The sequence below is a fragment of the Arachis hypogaea genome, chromosome 2, assembly GCF_003086295.3.
Source record: "Arachis hypogaea cultivar Tifrunner chromosome 2, arahy.Tifrunner.gnm2.J5K5, whole genome shotgun sequence".
NCBI classification, from domain to species: Eukaryota; Viridiplantae; Streptophyta; class Magnoliopsida; order Fabales; family Fabaceae; genus Arachis; species Arachis hypogaea.
In genome coordinates, this window is record NC_092037.1 from 99,306,477 (window position 1) to 99,332,878 (window position 26,402).

Sequence of the window (26,402 nt, forward strand, 5' to 3'; positions counted from 1 at the left end):
AAATAAATAGAAAATTAAGAAACACAAGAAATACATATTGTGTCTCAAGTATCAACAAGAATTTTATAGCTGAAGTTATAAAGTGTGGCACCTATACTGCATGGAGGTTGCCATTGTGAGAAAGCATGCCACTAATATTTTCAAGAAATGATTAATAGCCAAGGGCATGGAATGTGTGATTATGTGTGACACCTTTTAATCTTTTGGCTCCTGTGTGAAGTGTTGAAACTATGCAGCAAGGGAATGGAATGAACTTTCCACCCAAAGCATATGATTTGATTTTCAACTTTGTTGCCATCTATTGTAACTTTTACTATTTAAATTTCGCACTACAACAATGCTACACAACCAAAACTATTGTCAGAGTGAGGTGTTAAAATTATAGTTTAGGAGAATAAAAGTAAGAAAAAAAATCAGAAAATGGAGAAAGAAAGCAGAGTTGAAGGGATTGAAAGTAGAAAATGAGAAAACTAATTTGTATATTTACTAAATGAGAATGAATTACAATTACAATTCTATGTCAATAAATTAATACGCTAATGCTTATATATCAACCTGTAGTACTATGCTGTTACACACAAAATAGAAGAAGAATGCTATAACAACTAACCTATAATGGCTGTAACAGAATTACCTAGCTCAGTCTAATCCTTACTTATTGCTAACATACAAAAGTAGCTGCTACTACAATCTTTGCTCTAAGCACTTCATATTTGTAACATAATGACATTCTGAATGCATCTTGATTTGTTAAGGAAAAAAAACCTGCTAGTGTTTACAATTTCACAAGATTTGCAGAAAGATATGCAAATGACAATTTTAATGATATTTTGGATGAAAGCTATAATAGAAAAGATCGAGATATATCCTAGTTCAATCCCAAAAGTGAGATCTACATCCAATCTTCACCACAAAAAATGGTAGAATTTTCCACTATAAACAAATTCAAGTTACAAATATCAATTCAAGCCAAATACAAAAACAAATTTCTCAAACACCACTTATAGCTTTTTCTACATATTCTCACATCCTAGCTCTCTTGCCTTTCTCATGACAGAAATTGATACTCACTTTTTAAGCTCTCTCTTTCTTATAAATAGAATAATTCATATCAGCTATCCTAAAATAGAATGAAATGATGAAGACATGAAAACTCTTAAAGAGAAAAAAGATAATTGGACAATGTCAGTCAAAATATATAATTAAGTTTTTCCTTCCTTTTTTCTTTGAACATTGCAAAGTATGTACACTTTATGCCTATTTTTGACAGGCTGCTCCAACTGTATCCTTATCATTGAAGGTGCTCTTGTTGCATTTTGATTGATCTATCGGTCTTAGCGAAATTCTGTTCTACATCATCTACTTCTTCTTTTGATTTTCTATGAGGATGGTGTTTTCCATGAATTCAGCTTTCTTATTGATGCAGAGACCACACCTCATGAAATCATTCTTGACCAGGTTCCCCTGCTCTCCAAATTGAGCTTACTCCAACTTCGCTTCAATTTGTTTGTTGCTGCACCGAAACAAACACATTATAATAACTCATACAATTTTTGCTTAGCGCACATTAACTCAACCATAAATGTTAGCCATCACAAAGTTTATTAGTTTCTTAATTCAACAGAATTAATAATAAGATAATAAACTTGTACCAAATCCAACAAAGGGCACAGGCAAGCAAGCAGGAGCAACACCAAGAAAGGTAACGAAAGGCCTTACATTTGGGTGCAAGACAAGGCATGGTGCAAAAGTAGCTGATTGAAATAAGAAAGAAAGAAGAAAAACTATTAATAGAAAAGGTAAAAAATGGAAGGGAAAGATTTCATCATTTTCAAGGTATGATCCTTGAATTAACAAAACAAGCTTCAATAGAGAGATGTTAGAGACAGAGAAGCATCCTTACAAGAATGGAGGTGCACAACCGAACTGCATTAAATTGATAAGTCCCAGAAGAATAGTTAAATGTCCTTATACATGAAGAACAAAGAAGAAGAAATTAGGGGGGAAAAAAGACCAAAATTGACATTGTATACCCATACTATAAGTTCCCAAAAGTAGGCATTGACTAGAGTGGTGATTAACAGTGTGAAAAGAGTAGGAGACACAGAATTTGAAAGAGGTATAGAAATTTGGAAATAGAAGTAAGATTATGTTGGAGAAGATGAAGTGGGTTTGGGATAGAGAGAGAGAGCAAAAGAGTTACCTGTTTTAAGATGTTGGGTGATATTGAATCAGTTTCTCATCAACAAATATTACGGGGATGTGGGAAATGGATGGCCAAATGTGGGGGTCCTTCCTCTCTATGCCTTCACCCAACAACCCACATTCTCTGATTTTGAGTTCCCATAAACAGGCAGGCAGCCTTATTATGTTCTCCAGCTTAGGGCAGTCTGAAATTGATAATTCTCGGAGGGACTGTGACACCTCCAGAGATGTCAACTTTTCACGTCTTGCGATTCTGAGATACTTGAGATTTGGGAACGCTGGCAATGCGAAGGATGTAAGCGAATCACAGCTGTTGACAAATTCTAATCTCTGTAGCGAGTGATGTTGTTGGTGGTGCATTGGGAATTCTACATTCTTGCAATTGAAGATGCCTAGATATTCCAATGAAGGGGGCAAAGAATCCTCTGGAAATGATATGGCTGATGAGCACTCTGAGATGTCTAGCTCTATGAGAGAGGTTGGTTGGGTGTGGGTCATGGCCTCAAACAGAGAATCCACAAGCTGCTCTCCATTAATTACTAGTGTCTCCAACATGGAAAGTGGTAGCTCCCGCATTCTTGCTTCCTGTTTGTCCCTTATTATTAATTTGCGTAGGATGGGAGCTCTTGGCAGATAACAACCAAGCTCCTTGCATTCATAAATGAATAGTGATTTCAAAGACGGAAGGAAAGTGGGCAAATCTCCTCTTAACTTAGGACACTGCAATATATGAAGTTCGTCAAGTTGAGGAAATGGTGCATCCTTATCATCATCACATTCATATGACTCCCATTCCTCCCAGCAAGGCATTCTTTGAATAATGAAAAATTTAAGGGATCGGAAGGGTGTCTCCTGATGCTGATGAGTTCCATCACCCTTATAGAATGACCCACCAATCTTCTTCAGCTTGTCGAGCCCTGAAATGAGCAGCCTCTTCAGAGAGGGTAACTGTCCAAGTGAAGGAAGCACCCAACAATTCCTGCATCCCCTCAGCTCCAACCAAGTCATGTTGTGGTACAAAGACTGCCCTACCCAATCCGGAAACATCGTACCTCTGTAACAACTGATGGATAGCTTCTTCAAGTCTTTGTGAGGACGTAATTTGTCAAGTACATCTTTTTCACTTTGGGAATCACAAACCTCACTTTCTTCAAACGTTGACCACCACAAATATAAAGTATTCAGGTGTATTTTTTCATCCATCCTAGCATTCGATGCTTCACCACTATTCTTAACATTCTCCAATTTCTCAATCCACAATGACCCATGAAGATGTGCTAATTCTCCCAATTCCCCAACTCCATTCTCTTCATGCTTGCCCACGATGTAAGAACTTAAAAATTGCAAATCTTTTAATTCGCTCATCTTTTTTGGCATCTCTTCCAAACCAGTTTCAGAAACATCAAGATGACGCAAATTCACAAGATTTTGCATCTTGCTAGGAAGCTTTTTAAGCTTTTTACAGTATGTCAACTTCAAGGTTTGTAAATTGTACAAGCAACTTAACGACTCAGGCAAAGTCACGATGGATGTGTCTGAAAGATCCAAATAACGCAAATGGATCAATTCCCCAATCGAATGATGCAACAAGTTTTCATCATCTGGAAAAAATTTAAATGACAAAACTCGTAAGCACTTCAATTGTTCTAGTAAGTCAGAAGGAACGGCTACACTATCTCCCTCTGGGATTCCACCATCCTTACGAAAATTGAGTTGCAACAATGTCCTCACATGTTTTAACCTTTTGCATGCTTCCATGATCTTCATAAACGAATCATCATCATTCTTGCGAGCACATGACAAGTGGCGAGTTTTGACATCATGCTTTGCTGCATTCTTGACTTCAAAGGTTCTAGAAAAGAACTTTCCACCATAGAACGTTGCTAAATCATGCATGAGATCGTGCATTACAAATGAAGTATTATAAGCATTATTAGAAGGTTGAAAAAATGATCTTGATGCTAAATCACTAAAATATTCATAGCCAACTTCTTCTAAAGTGCTTCTCCCCCTCGGCCGTTGCAAAAGACCCTCGGCCATCCACAATAACACCAATTCATCTCTATCAAATTCATAGTCTTTGGGACACAAAGAACAATAAACAAAACAACGTTTTAAGTACGAAGGAAGGTGGTAATAACTGATCCTCAAAGCAGGAATAATTTCAATTTCCTCTTCAGAAAATTCCCAAATTTCACTGTTCAAAACATTATTCCAATCCTTTTCATTGTCTTTGGACCTTAATAAGCTCCCAAGTGCTTGAGCAGCTAGAGGTAATCCCTTGCACTTTTTAACAATTTCTCTGGCAACTTTTTCAAAAGCTAGACGCTCTCCAGAAAGAAATGCATGATTTGCAAACACTACCCAACAATCTTCATCATTCAACGCACTCAAATTGTAGGCTTGATAATGAAAACCTTTCACCATGTTTGCAATCTTTTCGCTACGAGTTGTCACAAGGATCTTACTCCCCTCACTTCCACATCTAAAAGGAATCAAAAAATTTGCCCAAGCTGTGTAATTGTTACTCCACAAGTCATCCAAAACAACCAAGAATTTCATCCCTGTTAGCTTACTCCTTAAATGTTGTTGAGCTAAGTTTAAGCTATTCATATCACAGGGACTAGAAGTTATTTCCTCTATTACAGTCTTTGTCACTTTAAGAACATCAAATTCTTCCCCAACACAAACCCATGCATTGATATTAAATTTTCGCTGCACTCTATCGTCATTAAAAACCAACTTAGCCAAAGTAGTTTTTCCGATCCCACCCATACCCCAGATGGGGATGACAGATAGTTCACCATCATTAGTATCATCTAACAACAATTTGACTATATCCTCCCTGTCTTGGTCCCTACCAACAAATAAATCAGACTTTTGAACAAGAGATGTTGATTCAATTCTCCCTGACATGTTCTTGACTGCAATCTTTTCTAGACGAAGGATATCTTTGTGTTTTGCAATATCTTCTAGTCTAGCAATGATTTCTTCAATCCTAGTAACCATCTCCCTATCTTGCAAACTGAGAAAGCGAGACAGGAAGTTACCTGGTGGATCCTTCTGAGTGGCAGCTTTGGTGGCGACTTCATCCAACAAGTCATCAGCATCATAGACAGCATCTTGGAGATCTTCGAGCCACCTCTTGACAGCAGGGTCAGTGATCTGTTTCTTCTCAGCATCATTCAGCACAGCTTCAACCACGTTCAGAATGTTCTCCAGCCTTTGAAGCAGCTTCTGGTCAACCTTCTTTCCTCGCATCATGTTGATGATCTCAGGATCAGACAGCCTGTCAAAAAGAACATTGAGAAATGAAGAGAGAAAAGCTCCTCCAACAAGTTCAGCAGCCATGTTCACAACAGCAAGAAAGTAAGAAAGGTAAGGAAAGGGAAGCGGTTTCTATTTGCACTCCAAACTCAGAATTCTCTCACAAAGACACAGAGTTTGGAAGCGGTAGCAGTTAAGTGAAGTATTACTGTAATGTGTTGCAGGCTGAGATTATTATAATTGACCAATAATAATATATGTTGACTTCATTTGCTTTATCCCTTTTGTCTTCATGACAAATTTCATGTGAAGCTTCTTATTGTCTTTCTCCGAAGCTGTGAAATGCTTTCGTTTTCTTTGGTCTTCATCATTCCATTTTTTAAATGATCTCTACAATGAATCATTAGGTGGAAAATGTTTAACAATATCCACTTGTATTTATTTACTAACCCACCTACCATTCAAACTTCTCTATACCAATAAAAAATTATTCACCCTTATGTTTTTATTACCAAAAACTAGATGAGGTGTGAATCCACTTGTATTTTTATCTTTCATTTTTGTTTGTTTATATTATAGTTAATAATTTTTATCTTTTAATCCAAATGTAGTGAACTGATAAGTATGATGCTTAACAGATCATGGGGACCATCTTCCACCAACTATGAAAAAACCAAGGTGAATGGTCCTTGATTATATACAAAGAATAACAAGGTTGGTATTTACACAAATATTTGTTGCTTTACCCATTTAACCAAATTCACTCGATCCTATGATGATTTAGTATTAGACTATAGAAATATCAAATATGACGCTTTTGATTATAAATTAAATTACAGCATGGGATAATGAAGATGCCTATATACTTGAATTTGTTGCCACACTCTGATAGTGCCCAAGTAAAAGAAAGGAAGATATCTATATGACAGGTCACATTACATAGCGCAAATTGAGTCACTAACTATGTCCATTCCTCTTCCTTCTTGCTGTTTACAATCTACATCATCGTCATGAGCTTTGTTTTCTTATAGGTTCAAGGCTCCATGTTCACTAGATCGAATATGATGCGTAAAGAAAAGAAAATTCATGTGATGTCATATTAAATCAATGAGAAAACAAACCAGAAAACCATGTATTCAGCCTTTATCTATTTCTGGCTTCTACGCTTCATTAAGAGGGAAATATGATTTCTAAAAGCTTCTTTTTTCCCCTCAGTAGGTGATTCTAAAAGCTAAACACATAAATTGAAGACATGTATCCCAACAACCTCAACAACATTTTCATGCAGTCTTCAATAATGGTCCAATCTGATTTTGCTATTAAAAAAAATTATTATATATAAACTATTTTTACCATAACAAGCCCACGTATTAAAAAGAGATGGCACAAGGTCAACCACTCACCAAGACTAGTAAACTTATCAGAACGTTCACACAATTTTCTACAAGCAAATTTAAAAAACAATCTCAAAAAAGTACTAGTATATGACAGTTTTTTAAGCTGTAATGATGCATTGCTTGGTGTTTGACCAAACCACACTAATGCAAACCAAATCTTTATCAGTAAGACAGTAACTATATAGCACTATAAAATGTATGCATTTTGAGATAAATTTAGTATATCATATGGACTGAAATTATTTAATAATATATAAATTTAAGCAAAACTTTATAGCAATAATTTCTACTGAATTTAACCATTAAATTCCCTTGGTCCATCATGCAACTTAAGATGCTCACTTATTGGAAAGGAAATATGCTACATAGCTTGAAATTTTAGCAAAACTTTTTTATTAGGATGATGTGGCATATCACATATTCATTGGGATTACTCATTGGAAAATACAGGATTATCAAAATAAGCCATAGAGAAAGAGATATACCATTTCAGAAATGTATATAAGAGAGTTGCCAAAACGGAACTTGAATTTATTCAATTGTTGCCATAAACCCCATAGTGTGACAGGGTATTGAATCAATCAAAGCCACTTAGTCAAACAGAAAAGTAATCTATTTGGTATTAAAACAAGTAAAAAAAAAAAAGCATGATTCTAACAGCATAAAGTATCTCAGTAATGGACTCAGCTAAGCTGTCAAAATTACCAGTTTTATCAACAAATCTGAACGCACAATTTGTATGTTATTCACAAAATTCTGTTTCAGTTGAGAAAGAGAAAGGGATGCTCAGTAGTTACAGATCTATTTCCTTCCATCCAAGTGGAATCTGGATAATATCTGCACTCAATTTGTGGATCATCATTTTCTCCCTCAGCCTCTTTGATCATCTTTCACACATATATTCTAGCCCTACTGAAAAATAAAATAAAATAAAACTAAAAGATTATGAATAATAGTTGTTGTCATGTATTGTGAATCTGTGACATTAAAATTAAACTCAAAAACTAATAATTTAATTTTGATGCACTGTCAGTATAAAGTGATTTTTACACATGAATCTAAGTACGTAGCGCCATATCACCAAATATGAACTACTTTTTACATTGATAGCGTGAATGATCATCTAAAAGAACGGATATAATTGAACGATTTACACTGTTGATGCATTGAAATTAAACTCAAAAACCAAATGAGAATTTGAAGCTTTCAAAATACCTCTCCGTCATCTTCTGTGCTCGATGTTGCCTAATGTTTAATGCTAGAAAAAGGTCCTTCCATGATTCTACCTCTCAAGAACTAATTATACCATTTTGCTGAGAGTTTTGGATATCTTTATAATTGGCCATAGCTTACTTTATAATCATCCAATAAATCAAATAAACCTAGGCCATGCAAAATACCCCTTTATGTTTGATTCATTCCTGAAATAATAAAAAAAAATGAAATAGAAAATTAGGAAACACAAGAAGTATATATTGTGTCTCAAGTATCAACAAAGATTTCATAGCTGAAGGTATCAAGTGTGGCACCTATACATTATACATGCATGGAGGTTGTCCTTGTGAGAAAGCATGCCACTAATATTTTCAAGAAATGATTAATAGCCAAGGGCGTGGAATGTGTGATTATGTGCAACACCTTGTAATCATTTTGGCTCCTGTGTTAAGTGTTGCAGCTATGCAGCAAGGGGATGGAATTAAATTTGCACCCAGAGCATATGATTTGATTTTCAACTTTGTTGCCATCTATTTAAAATTTTTCTATTTAACTTTTGCACTACAACAATGCTACACAACCAAAACTTTTGTCAGAAAGATGTCATAGCCGAAAATGAGCCATGACTGGCGTTTAGGGAAACAGTCCCCTAGCCTAACAGATTCGAATATAAGATAATCAAAAAGGTTACAAATATTTTTGATAAATTTACACTTTCTAAAATGAATAATTACATATTTTAAACAAAAATAAAATAAATAAATATGGATGGATTCTGCCTGTGACATATGGAGCAAATGACGTCTAAAAATTCAACAAAAAATAGATACACATTGCAGATCATTACTCTTGAATAGAAATGCTCACATAATCAAATATTTATTCTTGAAAAATATTTTTAAAAAAACAGAGTGAGTTTTGTAACTCAGTGGCTAGATAGTATATCTATAATTCACATGAGACCATATAAACATTATTATAAAATGATTTTAGTTAGAAAATAATAATAATTTATATGAATAAGTAAATCAATAAGGGAGTTCTCATACAGAAATCAAATCAAAAGTCCACACTTAGGCGGCTCCACCTCTATGGTAGCCCTTTCCTCTTGTGTGTCCTAACATCTAACGTGTGACCTACACTTTAGGCTAGCAACACCCTTGCTAGCTGGAGTCTGAATTAGATACATCTAAGTTATAACTACGATTGTCAAACCAATTCAAAACATATAATTTCAAATACAACAAATGTTTGATTTTTCAAATATATATAGCATCAGATCAAATCAAATCAAATAATACTTCCTCATCAGAAATCTTTTCCAATCATGTTTTTCTAATCATAAAAAATTTCAAAGATATTTCCCAATTTCAATCACAATTTTACAGTAAGTGAATACCAACAATATTTCAATGCTTCAAAAGTATATATTCGAATAAAATCAAATGTTCTAAAATAATATAAAACTTTATCAAATATATATATAATCTCATGTAAAATTTCTAAGGTATGAGGTTTAAAAAAATAATTATTCAACTATAATAAATCAATTATTCTAATCAAATCAAAGTTTTTCAAATAATAATTTTATAAATATAATTAAAAACTCAGAATAGCATCAACCAAAAGCTTAACGGTTATCAATATAAAGTCTACCCACAAGATGGTCCTAAGGGCCGAAGAGACCAAACTCAAGAGTCCCAAATTAAGGGGTGAGGATGGTTGAAGTAGGATGGAACTAAAGAGCACAAAATCTAGACCCGGACAATAGCAACAACAATTCTCACTGCAGCCACATCAACAACAGCCCAAAGGAAACAAGGGGATGGAGCATTAGTAGCTCCGGTGACCCTCTCCAGCATCGACGGTGAAGGACACGGCAGAATAATGGTGGCGGCGGATCCTCTCCTTTGGCAGTGACTCCCGCAGCAACACTACAAGCTCTGACGAACAGGGGAGAGGCAGGGGTCAACCGCGGTGAAGCAGGGTAGAGGCGGAGGTAACTTCGGGCTGCACCAGCAGTGAGCTTCGGCGACGGCAATGTTTCCCTCCGACGCAGCCGCTTCGACGGCGACGACCGTAACTCCAGCGACGAGTCCCAGCACCAGCAGCGACGATAGTGTTGCTGCCTTCTCTCTATCCATCTCTCTCCTTGTTCGTCTCTCTCTGCCTCTATAACTCGACGGCGGCGACGGCTTCCCTTTGCTTCGCCAGTGCCGTCATCTTCTTCTCTTCTTCCCTCGGTGTCTTTCTCGCTCCCTCTTCTTTCTTTCTTTCTTTTTCTTTTGTTCCCACTTCAGAGTGTGTGCTTGTGTGAGAGTAAGTGTGTGGGGGTTTAATTTAGGAATTACGGTTAGGGTTTGATTTGGAAAAAAAAAAAAAAGAATAAAAGTATTGTAGGAATTTTATAAAAGAAGTGCCAAAATTATAGTTTAAAAGAATAAAAGTAAGAAAAAAAATCAGAAAATGTAGAAAGAAAGAAGAGTTGAAGGGATTGAAAGCAGAGAATAGAGAAAACTGAATTGTATATTTGTGAATGAGAATGAATTACATTTATAATTCTATCTCAATAAATTGATAATACTAATGCTTATATATTAACCTATTGCACTATGCTATTACACACGAAAAATGGAAGAGAAATGCTATAACACGACTAACCTATAAGGGTCATAACAGAATTACCTAACACCGCCTAATCCTTGCTTATTAGTAACATACAAAAGTAGCAGCTACCAAAGCCTTTGCCCTGTGCACTTCATGTTTGTAATATAGTAACATTCTCAATACATCTTCATTTGTTCACACAAAACAAATAAAAATAAAAATAAAAAGGAGGAGACTGATTTTATGAAGTTATCTCAGGATTTGCAGAAAAAAATATGCAGATGACAGTTTTATTGATATTGTGAATGCAAGCTGTAATAGAGAAGATGAACATCACGATGTATCTTGGTTCAACCCCAAAGTGGGATCTACATCCAGTTTTCACCACAAGAAATGGTAGAGTTTTTTACTATAAACAAATTCAAGTTACAAATACCAATTCAAGCCAAATACAAATACAAATTTCTCACATCCTACCGCCTTTTTTCATAACAGAAATTGATTCTCACTTTCTAAGCTCTCTATTTCTGATAAATAGAATAACTCATATCAGCTATCCTTAAATAAAATGAAATGATGAAGACCTGAAAACACTTGAGAAAAATAAATATGATTGCACAATATCAATCAATTATAAAACTAAGGTTTTCCCTTCCCCTTTTTCTTTGAACGTTGCAAAGTTTGTACACTTTCTGCCTATTTTGACAGGCTGCTCCAACTGTATCCTTATCATTGATAGTGTTTCTTTTGCATTTTGATTGGTTTATTTGTCCTTGCAAATTCTGTTCTACATCATCCATTTCTTCTTTTGATTTTGTACAAGGATGATGTCTTCCATGCATTCTGCTTTCTCATTGATACAGAGACCGCGCCTTGTGAAATCATTCTTGCCCAGGTTCCTTTGCTCTCCAAATTGTGCTTACTCCAACTTGCTTCAGTATTTTTCTTGTTGCACCAAAACAAACATTAGAAACCAGACCATAAATGTTTACCATCACAAAGTTAGTTTCTCAATTCAACGGAAACTAAAACCAAGATAATAAATGGCATACCGAAACCAATGAGGGCCATGAGCAAGCAAGCAAGAGCAACACCAAGAAAGGTAATGAAAGGCCTTAGATTTGGGTGTGAGACAAGGCATGGTGCAAAAGTAACTGAAAGAAATAAGAATAAAAGAAGAAAAACCATTAACGACAAAGGCAAAGAATGGAAGGTACAGATTTCATCATTCTCAAGGGATGATCTTTGAATTTATAAAATTATAACATTCTAAACATTGCATTTGCACTTAGAATTAGAATAAAGCAAGTCTATGCTGTATGTAGTTTATATATAACATTATGGCCAAAATCCCTAATCTCTCACTCTGACATAAAAAAAAAAAAAAGAAAAAGAAAAAAAATTATGGCCATTTGTGTAAGCTTATAAGTCATGCCACTTGCTCAATACTTCTCACACATACTTATGGCCTAAACAACTACTTATGATAAAATAACAGTAACAACCATATAACACTACTTAAAACTAAAAACTTACTCTGACATGGCTCAGAATTCATTTCTTCCATTATATTGGAACCACCATATCAGCCATTCAGCCTTACTTGCTCCAAATAAACCATGTTTTACCATGCTATCATAAAAATAAAAACAAAAACACCCAACAACAACAATAATCTAAGAGTTTTGTGGAAAATTGGTAAAGGACACGATAAATTTAATCCCTGTGCTTATTTGTTTATGATCTCATTAAAATAGGCCACACCATGCACATGTGATGGTTGTACATATTTCAATGTAGCAAAAGCAAGATCCTTATTCACAACGGTTAAAAAGGTGTATGAGAAGGTATATTGTACAAGAAATGTTATGAGTCAAAAGAGTGATGCAGTGTAGGATTATACCTCTAAAAGTGGTCCAGCTTTCTACTATATATGCATAGCTCCTTGTCCATGTACTCAACCAGCAAAGAATTACTACATCCAAAACTTGAAAGATCTTCTGCATTAAGAAAATTGAAACAAATAACTCAATTATTCTACAAATCTTTCTTTAAGCATGCTCATTGAGTAGAGTGGTGATTAACAGTGTCAAAAGAGAAGATTCGGTTTTGTATTTACAAAATCTTTCTTAAAGCATGCTTAGTCCATTGATATTTTTTTGCCTTGTAGAACCAACATGATGAAAGAGCTTTACCTTCATGTGCTGCATTGCAGTACCATAATAGAACCCAATGAATGTGTTGAGGCTTGTCATTGTGAAAATCGTCTCACTTTTTTTTTCACCAAATGACATAATCTGCAATAACATCAGATGAAATTTGTTTTAAGTAATGAAACTTGATGAAAACAAGCTGAAGAAACAAAGTTGTGTCAAAAACCAAGATACTTAATTCATGCAACTTGTCAGTGCAGCGTTCTTATATTGTGGCTTGACCAAGTGGTAAATAAGATAAAGAATGATGATTCCTAAGGTTAAGAATGAAATATAGATGATAAAAGTTGATTCTGTACCTGTTTTAAGATGTTGAGTCATCATGAAATCCGTCTCCCATCAACGCAAATGTGGTTGAGGTGGGAAATAGTAGGCCAAATGCAGAGGTCCTTCCTCTTTATGCTTTCACCCAACAATGGACATTCACTGATGAAGAGAAACCTTAAAGAGGCAGGAAGCCTTTCCCCTGCTATGTTCTCCATCTTAGGGCAGCCTTCAATTGATAATCCTTCGAGGGACTGCGACTGTGGCACCACCTCAAGAGATCTCAAATTTTCACATCTTTTGATTGTGATAGATGTCAGATTTGGGAAAGCTTCCAACACCATGGATGTAAGTGAAACACAACTGTTTTCTTAATTTAACTAGTGACTCATGATGATGCTGTTGTTGCATTGGGAACTCCATATTCTTGCAATTCATGATCCCCAACTCTTTCAATGAAGGAGGCAAAGAATTCCCTGGAAATGATATGGCTGATGAGCAGTTTGAGATCCATAACCCTGTGATAGAGGTTGGTTGGGTTCGGGTCATGGCCCCAAAAACAGACTCCACAAGCTGGTTTCCTTCAATTGATAGTTGTTGCAGTGAAAGTGGTAGGTCCTGCATTCTTGCTTCCTGTTTGCCATATATTCTTAGTTCCCTTATGATGGAAGCTCTTGGCAGATAACAACCAAGCTGCTCACAGTCTTCAATGTATAGTGATTTCAAAGACGGAAGGAAAGCAGGCAAATCACCTCTTAACTTAGGACACTCCCATATGCTAAGTTGCTTAAGTTGAGGAAATGGTGCATCATCACATTCAAATGACTCCCATTCCTCCCACCAACGCATATGAGAAATAAACAGAGCTTTAAGGGATCTAAAGGGTGTCTGATGATGATGATGATGATGAGTTCTGTCACTCTTATAAAACTCAGCACCAATGATCTTCACCATATCAAATCCATCAAGCCTCAATTCCATTAGAGAGGGTAACTGTCCAAGAGAAGGAACCATCCAACAAGTCTTGCATCCCCTCAGCTCCAAGAAAGTCATGTTGTTGTAGAAAGAGTGCGCTACCCAATCCGGAAGCATCGTACCCCTGAACCCCTCGATCTTTAGCTTTTTTCGGCCTTTGTGAGGCCTTAATTTGTCAAGTACATCCTTTTCAACTTGGGAATCATCAATATCACTATCTTCACCTGATGACCACTTCAAAGATAAATCATTGAGATGTATCTTCTCATCCATCCTTGCATTCGAGGCTGCAACACTACTGATTACATTCTCTAATTTCTGGACATAAAATGTCCCATGAAGATTTGCTAGCTCTCCCAATTCTCCAATCCCATTCTCTTCATGCTTCCCCACAACATAGTCACTTAAAAACTGCAAATCTTTTAACTTGTTCATCCCCTTTGGCATATCTTCCAAATCAGTGCCATGAATATCGAGATGGCACAAATTTACAAGATCTTGCATGTTGGTGGGAAGTTTTTTAAGGTTACTGCAATCTCTCAACTTCAACGTTTGTAAATTGTACAAATTACTCAATGATTCAGGCAACATCATGACTGGTTGGCCAGAGAGATCCAAATAACGCAAATGGATCAATTCACCAATTGAATCATGCAACAAGTCTTCCTCATAACAAAAGAATTTAAATGACAAAACTCGCAAGCACTTTAATTGTTCTAGTAAGTGACTAGAATCAACTCTTTCATCTGGGAATGTTTCATATGCAATCAAGCTGGTTTTCAACAATGTCCTTGCATGTTTTAAACTACTACATGCTTCCCATATCTTTGGGATTGAATCCTCGTCGATCAGATCATATGACAAATGACGAGTTTTGGCATCATGTTTGGCCGCATTCTTGAGTCCGAAGGCTCCAGAAAAGAACTTTCCACCATAGAATGTTGCTAAATCATGCATGAGATCATGCATCACAAATGAATTTTCATTAGAGTTAGCATGTTGAAAAAAGGATCTCAAAACCAAATCATCAAAATATCCATAACCAACTTCTTCTAAAGTGCTTCCACTTTTTGGTAGCTGCAAAAGACCCTCTGCCATCCACATAGCATCAAATTATGTCTATCAAATTCAAAGTCCTTCGGATACAAAGAACAATAAACAAAACAACGTTTTAAATGTGAAGGAAGGTGGTAATAACTAATCCTCAATGCTGGAAGAACCCCGCATTTCTCCTCAGAAAATTCCCAAATTTCACTATTTAAAACATCATTCCAAACCTTTTCACTATCTTCCCCTCGCAATAACCCTCCAAGGGTTTGAGCTGCCAAAGGTAATCCTTTACATTTTTCTACAATTTTTCTACCAATTTCTACTAAATCTGAACAGTCTCGGGACTCAGCAGGGTCCCATGCACGATTTGCAAACACTAACCAGCACTCTTCTTCATCCAACAGACTCAAATTGTGAGCTTCATTATGTTTAGTTTTCACCATAGAAGCAACTGTATCAAGACGGCTTGTCACAAGAATCTTCCCTCCTTCACTTCCACATTCAAAAGGAATTAGAAAACTTTCCCAACCCTCACAATTACTGCTCCATACATCATCCTGAACAACCAAGAAGTTCTTCCCCACTAGCGCATTCTTCAAATGATTTTGAACTGTATCTAAATCATTTGAGTTACAAGGACTACAAGTTTTCTCTATCACGGCCTTTGTCACCATAAGAACATCAAATTCCTCCCCAACACAAACCCAAGCCTTGACATGAAATTTTTGCTGCACTTTTTCATTATTATAAACCAATTTAGCCAAGGTAGTTTTTCCTATCCCACCCATGCCCACGATGGGAATCACAGACAGTTCACCATTGTTACTATCATCTAACAACAATTTCACTATGGTATCCCTCTCTTTGTCCCTGCCAACAAATATATCAGATTTTTTAACCAAAGAGGTTGATGGAATCCTCCCGGACATGTTCTTGGCTGCAATCTTTTCTAGACGAAGGATATCTTTGTGTTTTGCAATATCTTCTAGTCTATCAATGATTTCTTCAATCCTAGTAACCATCTCCCTATCTTGGAAATTGAGAAAGCAAGACAAGAAGTTACCTGGTGGATCCTTCTGGGTGGCAGCTTTGGTGGCGACTTCATCCAGCGAGTCATCAGCATCATAGACAGCATCTTGGAGATTTTCAAGCCACCTCTTGACAGCAGGGTCAGTGATCTGTTTCTTCTCAGCATCATTCAGCACAGCTTCAACCACATTCAGAATGTTCTCCAGCCTTTGAAACAGCTTCTGGTCAACCTTCTTTCCTCGCATCATGTTGATGATCTCAGGATCAGACAGCCTGTCAAAAAGAACACTGAGGAAAGAAGAGAGAAAAGCTCCTCCAACAAGTTCAGCAGCCATGCTCACAAGAGCAAGAAAGTAAGAAAGGTAAGGAAAGGGAAGCGATTTCTGTTTGCACTCCAAACTCAGAATTCTCTCACAAAGACAGAGAGTATGGAAGTGGTAGCAGTTAAGTGAAGTATTATTGTAATGTGTTGCAGGCTGAGATTATTATAATTAACCAATAATAATTTATGTTGCCTTCATATGCTTTTTTGGCCTTTGGTCTTCATGACAAAGTTCATGTGAAGCTTCTTGTTATCTTTCTCCAAAGTCTGTGAGATGCTTTCGGTGCCTTTGGTCTTCAACTTTTTACATTTTTTAAATGTCCTGTACAAAGGATCATTAGGTGGAAAATGTTTAACAATATCCACTTGTACATTTATTTACCAATCCACCTACCATTAGCGCTTCTCTATACCATAAAAAATTGTTCACCTCTCTTTTTATTAGCAGATAAAATATAGTGTGAATCCACTAGTATTTTGTCACATACTACAATGCATGCATCTGCTACCTTTTTTAAAAAAAAAAACTTCAACATAAAACTGATTATATATTATATATTACTGTTAACTCAGTTAACCATTTTATCTTTGCTAAACAGCAGCATAAGAAAAGAAAAAAGACAAAAAAAGAACATAGCCTTGGAAGCCAAATAACACTGCACCACCACTAGAAGTGGGGCATCTGGTTCAATGATTTTGATTAATTTTGGTCTCCAACATTTTCATATTTATCAAGTTATTACAGGCACATTCACTGTTATCTTACCCTTTAGCAGAGAGTTTAATATGTTTTATTAAATGGTTTGGTTTATGAATTTTCAACTTTGGATTTAGAACACTGGTGAAGGAACAAAAGAACCTTGTATATGTAAGATTCCATTTCTAATTATGTGTCATATTTATAAGATAAAGAACATAAATATAACGATAAAAATTTACGCGACCAATAACAACTTTAAATATTATTCTTCTGCTTTTATCATTATATTTTTTTGGTGACAGCTTTAATCAGTATTTGACAACAACATTTGTGATACAATGTAGAAATGAAAAATTATTATACTAAAGGTTTCTACTTCTCCAATACATTCCCACATTAAGCTCTAGTGCTAAAAAATTAAACAACCTACTCATCAAAGAAGTGTCAAATAGAAATATGAGAAGGATCCTTTACAAGCTTCATAGCTCCAACTATAGAAATGCTTCTTCTACCTCTCAAGAACCAATTAAACCATTTTGCAGAGAGTTTTGGATATCTCTTCAGTTCCGGATCATTTCTATCGACGTAATATAGGCCATAACTTACTTTGTAACCATCCAATAACTCAAATAAATCTAAAAAGGACCATGCAAAATACCCCCTTATATTTGATCCATTTCTGCAAGTTAAGAAAAAGTTGATGAAATGGAAAATTAGGAAACACAAGAAGTGTATACATGGGTTTTATTAATAGATTCCATTTTTGGAACTAATTTTATTTGATATATGTTGAATTAATAAAACATCTAGAGAGGAGGGGGGGGGGGGGGAGAAGGGCGGCTAGAGACTTATTTTATAAATCCATCCAAATGCAAAATAGCTTTTACTTATGTTCAAAAAGAATATTTTTTAAAATTTCCATAAATCAGTTCTGAAAAAAAAAAAGAAAATAATCAAAATATCAACTCTAGTATTTCTTCAAAAGCACAAAGATGAAAGAATCTAGATGCACTTTCCATACCTCAAGGCATCAAGTGTGGCACCAATATATCCATGCAAGTATTTGACCCTTGACTCATCTTGTAATGATGCATTGCTTGGTGTTCTTTGACCTATCCACATGATAATGCAAAGTTGCAAACCAAATCTTTATCGGTAACTATACAGTATTATAAAATGCATGCATTTCAACCTAAACTTAGCATATCATGCATTAAAATTTTTAAGTAATTTAAATCGAGTTAAATCTTAATTTGGCCCCTGAAATTTGGTCTGATGCTTAGAATGACCCCCATAATTTCGTTGGCCCCAATTAGAACCCCAAATTTACAATTGTGGCTCTAACTTGTCCCTGCGATCATCTCCGTCACCGGAATGCTGATCTAGCGCAATTACATGACATGATGGACACTACTTAAACGACGGCACATTGGGTTCGCGCGCAAACCTTTTGGAAACCACGTAGTGTAAGGATTTTCTTGATGTTTGGCAACTTATGATTGTCGTAGTGGAAAGAAAGAGAGTTTTAACCCACAAAAAACTAAAACGACGCGGTTTCCAAAGGGTTTGGGCGCGAGACCAATGCGCCGTCGTTTAAGTAGTGTCCACCGTGTCATGCAGTTACATCAAATCAGCACTCTGTTGACAGAGATGATCACAGGGGTAAGTTGGAGCCACAATTGCAAATTTGGGGGTTCTAATTGAGGCCAACGAAATTGTGGGGGTCATTTTGAGCATCGGGCTAATTTTCAGGGGCCAAATTAAGATTTAACTCAATTTGTTGTGAATCAAAGGTTAAGATTGTTTCTTGGGAACAAAATAGTAGCTCAAGGGTTCAGATCTGGGTTTACTATTGAAATTTTTTTTTCTTTACTATTCTTAGGCATTCAGTCAAGAAAAAGGGATTTGTTTCATTTTCCCATTTTGGGGATTAATAGAAGAATGTGAAAGGGTAAGTTGGTGAAGTACACAGCTCGATGAGTTGACCTGAAATAAAACATCTCAACAACATGCAATAAGATACAAAAGAAAGTTGTTTTATGCTTCTGAAGGCAAGGAGAGAGAACCAAGGTTTGAGGTTTTTGTTCTGTGAAGTTTTCTCTAAAGAAGTTCATCAACGTGGACGATGCTCTCTAGTAAAAGAAGCATTCCGCCAGAATGAAGAACTAAATCAGAAGAAAGTGAATCTGGTTCTACCTATAGCAACTAAGGTTGTTGAAGCATCAATCTCCATTATGTTTTATAGATTGTAATTTAATTTTCAATGTATATCTTTTTTGTAATTTCTTGAGTGGTAAAAGGCTGAAAGAGAGAGCATATGAAAAAGCCAAAGAGTGATAAAAGGCTGAGTGATACACTTGAATGAAAAATCTAGAGTGATTTCAGATTTCTTTAGGATGTTTCCATTGTCTTGTATCCAGTTCCTGTGAAGTACCACTTTTTTAGTTGGGTTAGCACTAAGAATGAAGAGTTAGGTATTAGCATAGTCAAGTCAAGTTAGGTTAGAACTTGAAAGGGAAAGAATTGTGCCAATTATGTGATTGGTGTATGTAATACTTTAACTATAATGAAAATTTCACCACTGTTGTGATGGAAATTGGATGTAGGTTGCATTGCACAAGGCAACTGAACCAGGATACATGATGGTGTCAGCTTCTCTCTTCTCTTCTCTGTTCTGTTTTCTGATATTCATGAGACAAAAATAAATTGTCTCATAAATTTTTCACTGCTAACTTCAAACAGATTCAGATTGAAAGTTTGTAATTAAAGGGTTATTTCATTAAAAAAAAAGGACATAGATTCAACCCTCTTTCTCTAAACCTTTTACAACCTTCGTATACCACTAAAGTATCTTGATCTATATCATACACCAAGCAGTTAAATTTAGTGCAATTAGTGATTCATTTTGTTAGTTCACCAAACCCATCTTCAACAAATCCTCCAAGGATTCAATAATTCAGTCATAATTTTCATAGAACTTAAGATGCTCACTTATCAGGATGATGAGACAACACATATTTTTTTATTGGAGTAGGTATGTGAATAATATTCTATGTGCATCTAATGGTCATCTATGATTTCTTATTCAAAAATACAGAACTATCAGAAATGCCAAAGTGAAAGGGATTTACCATTTTCATATATGAATATAGGAAGATTGCCATAACGGAGCTTGAATTTATTCAATTCTTCATGTAAACCCCACGGTGCGACAGGGTACTGATTCAGTCAAAGCATTCAAAGCCACGTTAGTTGTACAGTAAAGTGATGTAACTGGTAAAAAAAATGAAAAAGGAAAGAAAAGAATCACCTCTTCATTTGAAAATGGATTCAGTCCAGCTGCCAAAACCAAGAAAGTACTCATTATTCATAAATGAACGGTACACATAGTTGTGGACATGAATGAAAACTATCAAATAATGTTAAGAGAATTGAAAGTTCAACTAGTTGGAAATTTCATTACAGATTAGTTTTGCAGCTATATCTGCTGTGTAATCTCTCAGATTGTTCTTCAGTGCTTCACTATTATCTGTGATATTAGCATTGCTGTAGTGAATTAAACCTATGAAATCACATGAACCCTTAACCAGTTCGGATTCGCGATTTGTGAAGGATGGAATTCTTGCACCAGCAGTTTCTCTCATGGAAATGGGATAGTCTCCATGCAAAAATGGCTCCATAATCCTGCAATAGAGCAGGGAAATAAGAGTACAATATCTTAACTTATATAATAACCAGCACAGAAACTTGACATAAAAGTTCCTTGAGAATATTTTCCCCAAAAGGAAGCTCTCAAAAGTGTTAATAACTTGAGATCAAATAAAAATAGTATCATGGTCAATGGAATAAAGCAAACTTTAGGCCTAGTGGTCGATAAGCTATATTTTGTAAGTCTCTCAGAACAAATACTGAGATAGAGAGTAGACAAAATAGTTATGTCTCCGTCTCCATTGTCCCCAATTTCCGGATGGACAAGAAAAAGATAGCTTGTGCAAAGTATCTTGCGTTACACAAGGTCCGGAAAAGGGTCATACTTAAAGAGTGTAATGTAGGCTGTCATAACCTAATACAAGCATTAGTAACTGATTCTACAGCTTGAATTTGTGACCTTTAGCTCATACAGAGACAACTCATCTCCAAGACTCTCCTTTTTCGGATGGACAAAAATTAGTCAATTTTTTTTTCTGCATAAGTTATTTATTTTTGTATCTATATCCTTCAAACAAATTGTATTTTATGTTTCTGTATTTCTGCCCAAAAACACTATTGAGAATAAAAAGGTTAAACATGAATTGTAACTTCATTGATACACTCATATTATGTATATATGTTAACTTGTCTTAAGAAGAAAAACTATGAAAATAAAAGCAAAAGAGAAGTGAATTGAACTAGTGTGGTGTTTGTATCTAACCAACCAACAGTAAAATCTCGATATCTTTCAGTTGCTGTTCTGTCTTTTTCTGTATTTGTATGAGGGAAAAGCCCAAATATGTAGATAGTGATACCAACAAATCCATGTTGTTTGTCCTGCAAATTCAGACATGTATCTCTGGAATCACATTCTTTTGCAACCAGGTCAACAATTTTCAGCAAGGAGACTAAATCCAATATAAATAGATTGAGGGTCAGAATAATCTTTTCTTGTATATGAGTTGAAGTTCTTGGCATTTAACCACATACAGAAATTAGTAAGGAATAGCACATAAATAATATAATAAAGATTATATATGTTATTTTGGAGGCCTTATAGTTTCACTTGATTTTCACTTGGTTTCCTTAGTTTGAAAGTTTGTATTTAAGTTCCTATATTGTATTGGATTATAAATGCTTGTTTTCTTCTGAAAGTTAATGTACAATATAAGGACTTGCTACAAACTTTACAACTAGAAGAACCTAACTGAAAAATGTTAGTATAGTAACTAGACTTAGTTAGAACTGTCTAAATTATAATGATTTGATCGAATTTAAAAAATATATATATATATATATATATATATATATATATATATGAACTTTATTACAAACTTTTAAGCTATAGTAACAAATTAAAAATTAAGTGAAATTATAGAGACTTCCAAACTAATTTTAGAAAAAAAAAAATACAATGTAAGATTTGAAGTAAAATATACACTCTTTTTCTGTGGAAAAATTAAAGGTCTGGTATTATAGTATTATACCTTATATTTTGTCCTATACAATCTTGCAGCTGAAGAATGTGCTAACAAAATGTGATGAACTACCAAGTAAGGCTCAGTTGTTGAGTTTCCCCTGATGCTTTTGTTAACACAAAATGGAGGAGAACAATGCTGGGGTGGTACGATTGCTTGATCATAACCACCTAGAGCAATCATATTTGGCTCATTCACAGTGATCCAATACAATACTCTATCACCGAACTCTCTAAAACACACATCTGCATAATTTGTGAAGTCGCTTCTGCATTCACACACACCAAGTAATTTATCCATTAGTTTTTTTTTTTTTTTATGCATAGTGTTTGCTAAATCACATATGAATGTGAAAGGCCTGTTATCATATGAAGAAGCTAAGCAAGATGATAATAACAATAAGGAAAATAAAGTGAACTAGAGGATTTACATCCTTTTGCATAAAGTAATTAATTCAGTATAAGTTTCATGAACTAATGCTAACAACATTACAGTGCAAGAGATCAAGAAATACATCATTTGAGGACTAATCCATCCTCCATATTCATCTTCAAGTGCCTGTGGAAAATCAAAGTTGTTTAGTGTCACATGTGGTTGGATTCCTGCTCAAGGCACAAAATGGATAAATCAGTTTAAGAATCAGAACTGATTGCGACTTTGTTCTGTTCTGGAAGTAATTTTCAAAGTATAGTTCCACAAATTAAGAAATTCATATGAAACCATTGCTGATCAGTTCATTGATAAGATTGTTGTAGAACTCTAATGCCTTGGGATTGATAGGTCCTCTACCATCTGAGAACAAAGAAAATCACAACTTTCAAATGCATTCAGAAAAGCCTTTAATGAAGAAAGAAATAAAAATGTACACAAGTTTGAGTATTATATACTTGGAATCAATCTTGACCAAGAAATGGAGAATCTATAGGCTTCAAGGCCTGTTTCCACCATCAGCTTCACATCTTCCTGCATTATATATTCCCAAAGAAACAATTAAAATGTTAAAACCTTTTTCAGGACTTTCAACAAACAGGTGAACTACAAGGTATGCATTATTGGGCAAAGGAATATAAATTGAAGCTAGGGCCATGTCTATTCACCTTATATTTATGGTATCCATCACAGGCTACATCTCCATTTTCTTCATGCATATCACCTGTGAATTACAATTTGAGAGGAATGCATGTGTGCATAATTAAACAATAGATATAACTAAACCATTTTTTGGTACTAAGAACCTAAAATGTAAAAATCATAAGGACTAATGATTAAACTGTTTTTATATGATAAAATTACTAAAAAGGGTATAAAATGATATTCGCACTTATATAATATTTGATAACTAGAATCAATTTGACCAAAGCTCAACTAGCTTGTATTATGCAAAGAGAAAGGTTAGGTGAATCCATAAAAGTATGTTAATATTTTTATGCTAATATGTTTTGCTTCTGCATGCTTTTGAACCTGTGCTTTTCTATATCCTTAATAATATTGAAAAAAGTTTAATTTCTTTAACTTTTCAAACAAAACTCTAGAAAACTGAAGATAAACCTATGGAAATACATTGAAACTAGAAAGTATTACTTTTTTTAATTTAACACAAAAAAAAAATTAAGAAAACAAACTCATGAAAAAGACAAAATGGAATAGGAATACCAACCATCATGGGCAAAGGTATCCCAAACACTAGGTGTTCTTCCATCTTCATTAACAGCTCCTTCCCACTATATACATATATATTCTTATAAAAACAATCATATATTACATTATTTATGTATATATGAAGAAATTAAAGATGAACCTGATATGCAGTTGTCCCAGAACCAAAGACAAAATCAAGTGGGAAGTCATTTATGCTGTATTCATCAACACTAAGAACTACTCTCAGTGGCAAATTCAGAAGTAAGAGAATGAGATTCAGAGCAAGGTTGAAGGATGCTTTGGATTTGGATTCCATCAACTATGCTTGTGTTTGTCTGCTATGTTAGAACCTGTTATACTATTTCTTCATTCATTTCATGAAAGCACTCAAATGTGGTTTCAGTAACAAGATAAGTTCATCAGTCACCAAATATATTTGTGTGGACTAAATGTGTCTAAATATAAATAATTTGTATTTAAATATATTGATTTATGAATTACACTAAAATAATCAAGTGATGATGACACTTATTATGCAAAAGGATGTAGCAGTTTAGGATCAAATGCTGGCCGGCATCCTTGCTATATTATATATCCACTGGAATGAGAACCGGGCAGTAAATTAAGCAAATTAATGATAGTATATAATAAATATTAAAAATTGTTATTTTTGTAAATTAAATTAAATATGTTTAAATTAAAGTTAAATTTAAAAGGTGTTTTGTTTAAAATAATTTGTAGTACAAAAGATTTGGATGTTGAATTCTAGAACGTGACTTTCAACACGATATTCCTAAAATTATTAGTATTTTATTAATAACTATATATGTAGATTAAAACCAAATTATAAAATAAATATAATTTGGTTTGGATTTTTTTTTGTTTAAAATTGGTTTTTTTTAATGGTGTCGTTTTAATAATTATATATATGTAATTACTTTAATGTTTATATATAAGCTAATTTATATCAGAATTATTACTTTATATTTGGATGGTAAATAGTTTTGAAATAATTTATTTTGCTTAAGTTTTATGAGAAACATTATTGTATATATGGTAAAGTTATTAAAGTGGGTATGAAATTATATTTTGCATTATTTGATATGTAATATTGAGGCTAGTTTAATAAAAAATAGTTTCAAATAAAAAATAATAATAACTTATTTAATTCAGTATTTATAACAATAAATAAGATTATCGTTATATAAATTATTTCATTTAAAATTGTTTAATTTGTGATTATAGTTAATATATATTATCTCTGTTCTACCGCGCTCCACCCCTTCAGCCGGGTCAGCCCCTCCAGTCGTGCTCTCTGTCTTCCTGTGTGCTCACTACTCAATTTGCTCTCTTTTAGATTTTTTTTAACTGTTATTATTGTTAGTTAATTTGTAAACTCTAATTTTTCATTCCTGTGTGGTTTAGGATTGTGAATAATTTTAAATAATTGTTGTCCATTAATCTATGAACTGTGATTTTTCATTACTTTGTAGTTTAGGATTATGAATAATCTTGAATAGTTGTTGTTAGTTAATATATGAAGTGTGATTTTTCATTATTGTGTTGGTTAGGATTGTGAATAATCTTAAATAATTGTTGTTAGTTAATCTGTAAACTGTGATTTTTCATAATTGTGTGGTGTAGGATTGTGAATAATCTTAAATAGTTTATCATATGGCATTTTATGGTTTTTTTTTTAATTTGACTTTTGAGTTTGTATTTTGAAAAAATCATAATATTGTGGTTTAAGTAATATTTTTACTTTTGATGATATTTTAAAGTTTATATTAGATTATAATTATGTTTTACTCTGTGTATTTATATTTTATGTATTATTTTATTAAAAAACAGTTTTTTTGGTTGAACTACAGTCAAACCAATTAAACTAGTAAATCAGTAGTTAGAACGATTTGATAACCAGTTTGATTTTAAAACTTTGCTATAATGACAATGTATTGTAGGTACAGCAGTTTTTAGCTTTTATTTTTAATTAGAGAGCAGCTTTACAAGAGTGATTATGGCTAATTGACTAACTTAGAGTGAACTTGGCAAATTTCTAGGAATAGTTTTCATTATGGCTTTATGCGATAAAAATGGATGTTATTAAATTTGTTTGGGATGAAATTGGGTTGGAATTATTCTTTACTTTTTTTTAAGTAAAAAATATTTATATGAATAAACATAATTGATCAAAAAACATGAAAAAAATAATTTAAAATATAAATTCATTTTTTAAACCGAAAATATACAAATTTGTTTCTTAATCAATTTAAAAAAAATGGATAATCAAAATATAGTATATAATATATTGTAAAAAATTTAAAGATGCTGCCTGATCAGAGAAAAAAGGTA

At 34.1% G+C, this 26,402-nt stretch overlaps 2 protein-coding genes across 20 annotated transcripts; both read right to left on the minus strand.

Annotated features, from left to right (window-relative positions):
* Window positions 1-904: 904 nt before the first annotated feature.
* LOC112755961 (putative disease resistance RPP13-like protein 1) lies at window positions 905-10,608 on the minus strand. 12 transcript variants are annotated; one of them, XR_011867134.1, is made up of 7 exons: window positions 8,399-10,608; window positions 8,085-8,290; window positions 7,667-7,781; window positions 2,204-5,494; window positions 1,904-1,967; window positions 1,720-1,754; window positions 905-1,513 (listed from the first exon to the last, which is right to left on the minus strand). XR_011867134.1 is itself a non-coding variant. In XM_029293448.2 (5 exons), the coding sequence occupies exons 3-4, from the start codon at window positions 7,729-7,731 to the stop codon at window positions 2,209-2,211; spliced, it is 3,351 nt and encodes a 1,116-aa protein (XP_029149281.1). In that variant the 5' UTR covers window positions 7,732-7,781; window positions 8,085-8,290; window positions 8,399-10,608; the 3' UTR covers window positions 1,157-1,513; window positions 2,204-2,208. The 12 variants fall into 12 exon arrangements, 6 of the variants coding, with proteins under 6 accessions (XP_072062202.1, XP_072062205.1, XP_072062215.1 ...); XR_011867132.1 differs by having other exon boundaries at window positions 1,653-1,754; XR_011867137.1 differs by having other exon boundaries at window positions 1,653-1,754; window positions 7,575-7,781; window positions 8,399-10,399.
* A 424-nt stretch (window positions 10,609-11,032) lies between these two features.
* Window positions 11,033-24,611, minus strand: LOC112755990 (hydroxyisourate hydrolase). 8 transcript variants are annotated; one of them, XM_072206128.1, is made up of 19 exons: window positions 24,211-24,608; window positions 24,070-24,133; window positions 23,510-23,565; window positions 23,300-23,375; window positions 23,133-23,204; window positions 22,927-23,014; window positions 22,422-22,680; window positions 21,656-21,771; window positions 20,708-20,928; window positions 20,555-20,583; window positions 20,376-20,463; window positions 18,266-18,356; window positions 16,257-16,495; window positions 13,204-15,234; window positions 12,887-12,988; window positions 12,595-12,691; window positions 12,228-12,323; window positions 11,744-11,845; window positions 11,033-11,636 (listed from the first exon to the last, which is right to left on the minus strand). In XM_072206128.1, the coding sequence occupies exons 1-14, from the start codon at window positions 24,364-24,366 to the stop codon at window positions 13,460-13,462; spliced, it is 3,330 nt and encodes a 1,109-aa protein (XP_072062229.1). In that variant the 5' UTR covers window positions 24,367-24,608; the 3' UTR covers window positions 11,033-11,636; window positions 11,744-11,845; window positions 12,228-12,323; window positions 12,595-12,691; window positions 12,887-12,988; window positions 13,204-13,459. The 8 variants fall into 8 exon arrangements, with proteins under 8 accessions (XP_072062229.1, XP_072062239.1, XP_072062226.1 ...); XM_072206138.1 differs by having other exon boundaries at window positions 13,204-16,063; XM_072206125.1 differs by lacking the exon at window positions 12,228-12,323 and having other exon boundaries at window positions 24,211-24,611.
* Window positions 24,612-26,402: the final 1,791 nt, after the last annotated feature.

Excerpts from the sequence above, each read along its gene's own strand:
- LOC112755961 (XM_072206101.1), bottom strand. The coding sequence starts at position 7,731 with ATGATGATCCACAAATTGAGTGCAGATATTATCCAGATTCCACTTGGA. Across the intron at positions 5,495-7,666 it reads GGATGGAAGGAAATAGATCT|GCTGTCTGATCCTGAGATCA; the intron begins GTAACTACTGAG and ends TCTTTTTGACAG.
- LOC112755990 (XM_072206125.1), bottom strand. The coding sequence starts at position 24,366 with ATGGAATCCAAATCCAAAGCATCCTTCAACCTTGCTCTGAATCTCATT. Across the intron at positions 24,134-24,210 it reads CTGGGACAACTGCATATCAG|TGGGAAGGAGCTGTTAATGA; the intron begins GTTCATCTTTAA and ends ATATGTATATAG. Across the intron at positions 22,681-22,926 it reads TGGATTAGTCCTCAAATGAT|AAGCGACTTCACAAATTATG; the intron begins GTATTTCTTGAT and ends GTGTGAATGCAG.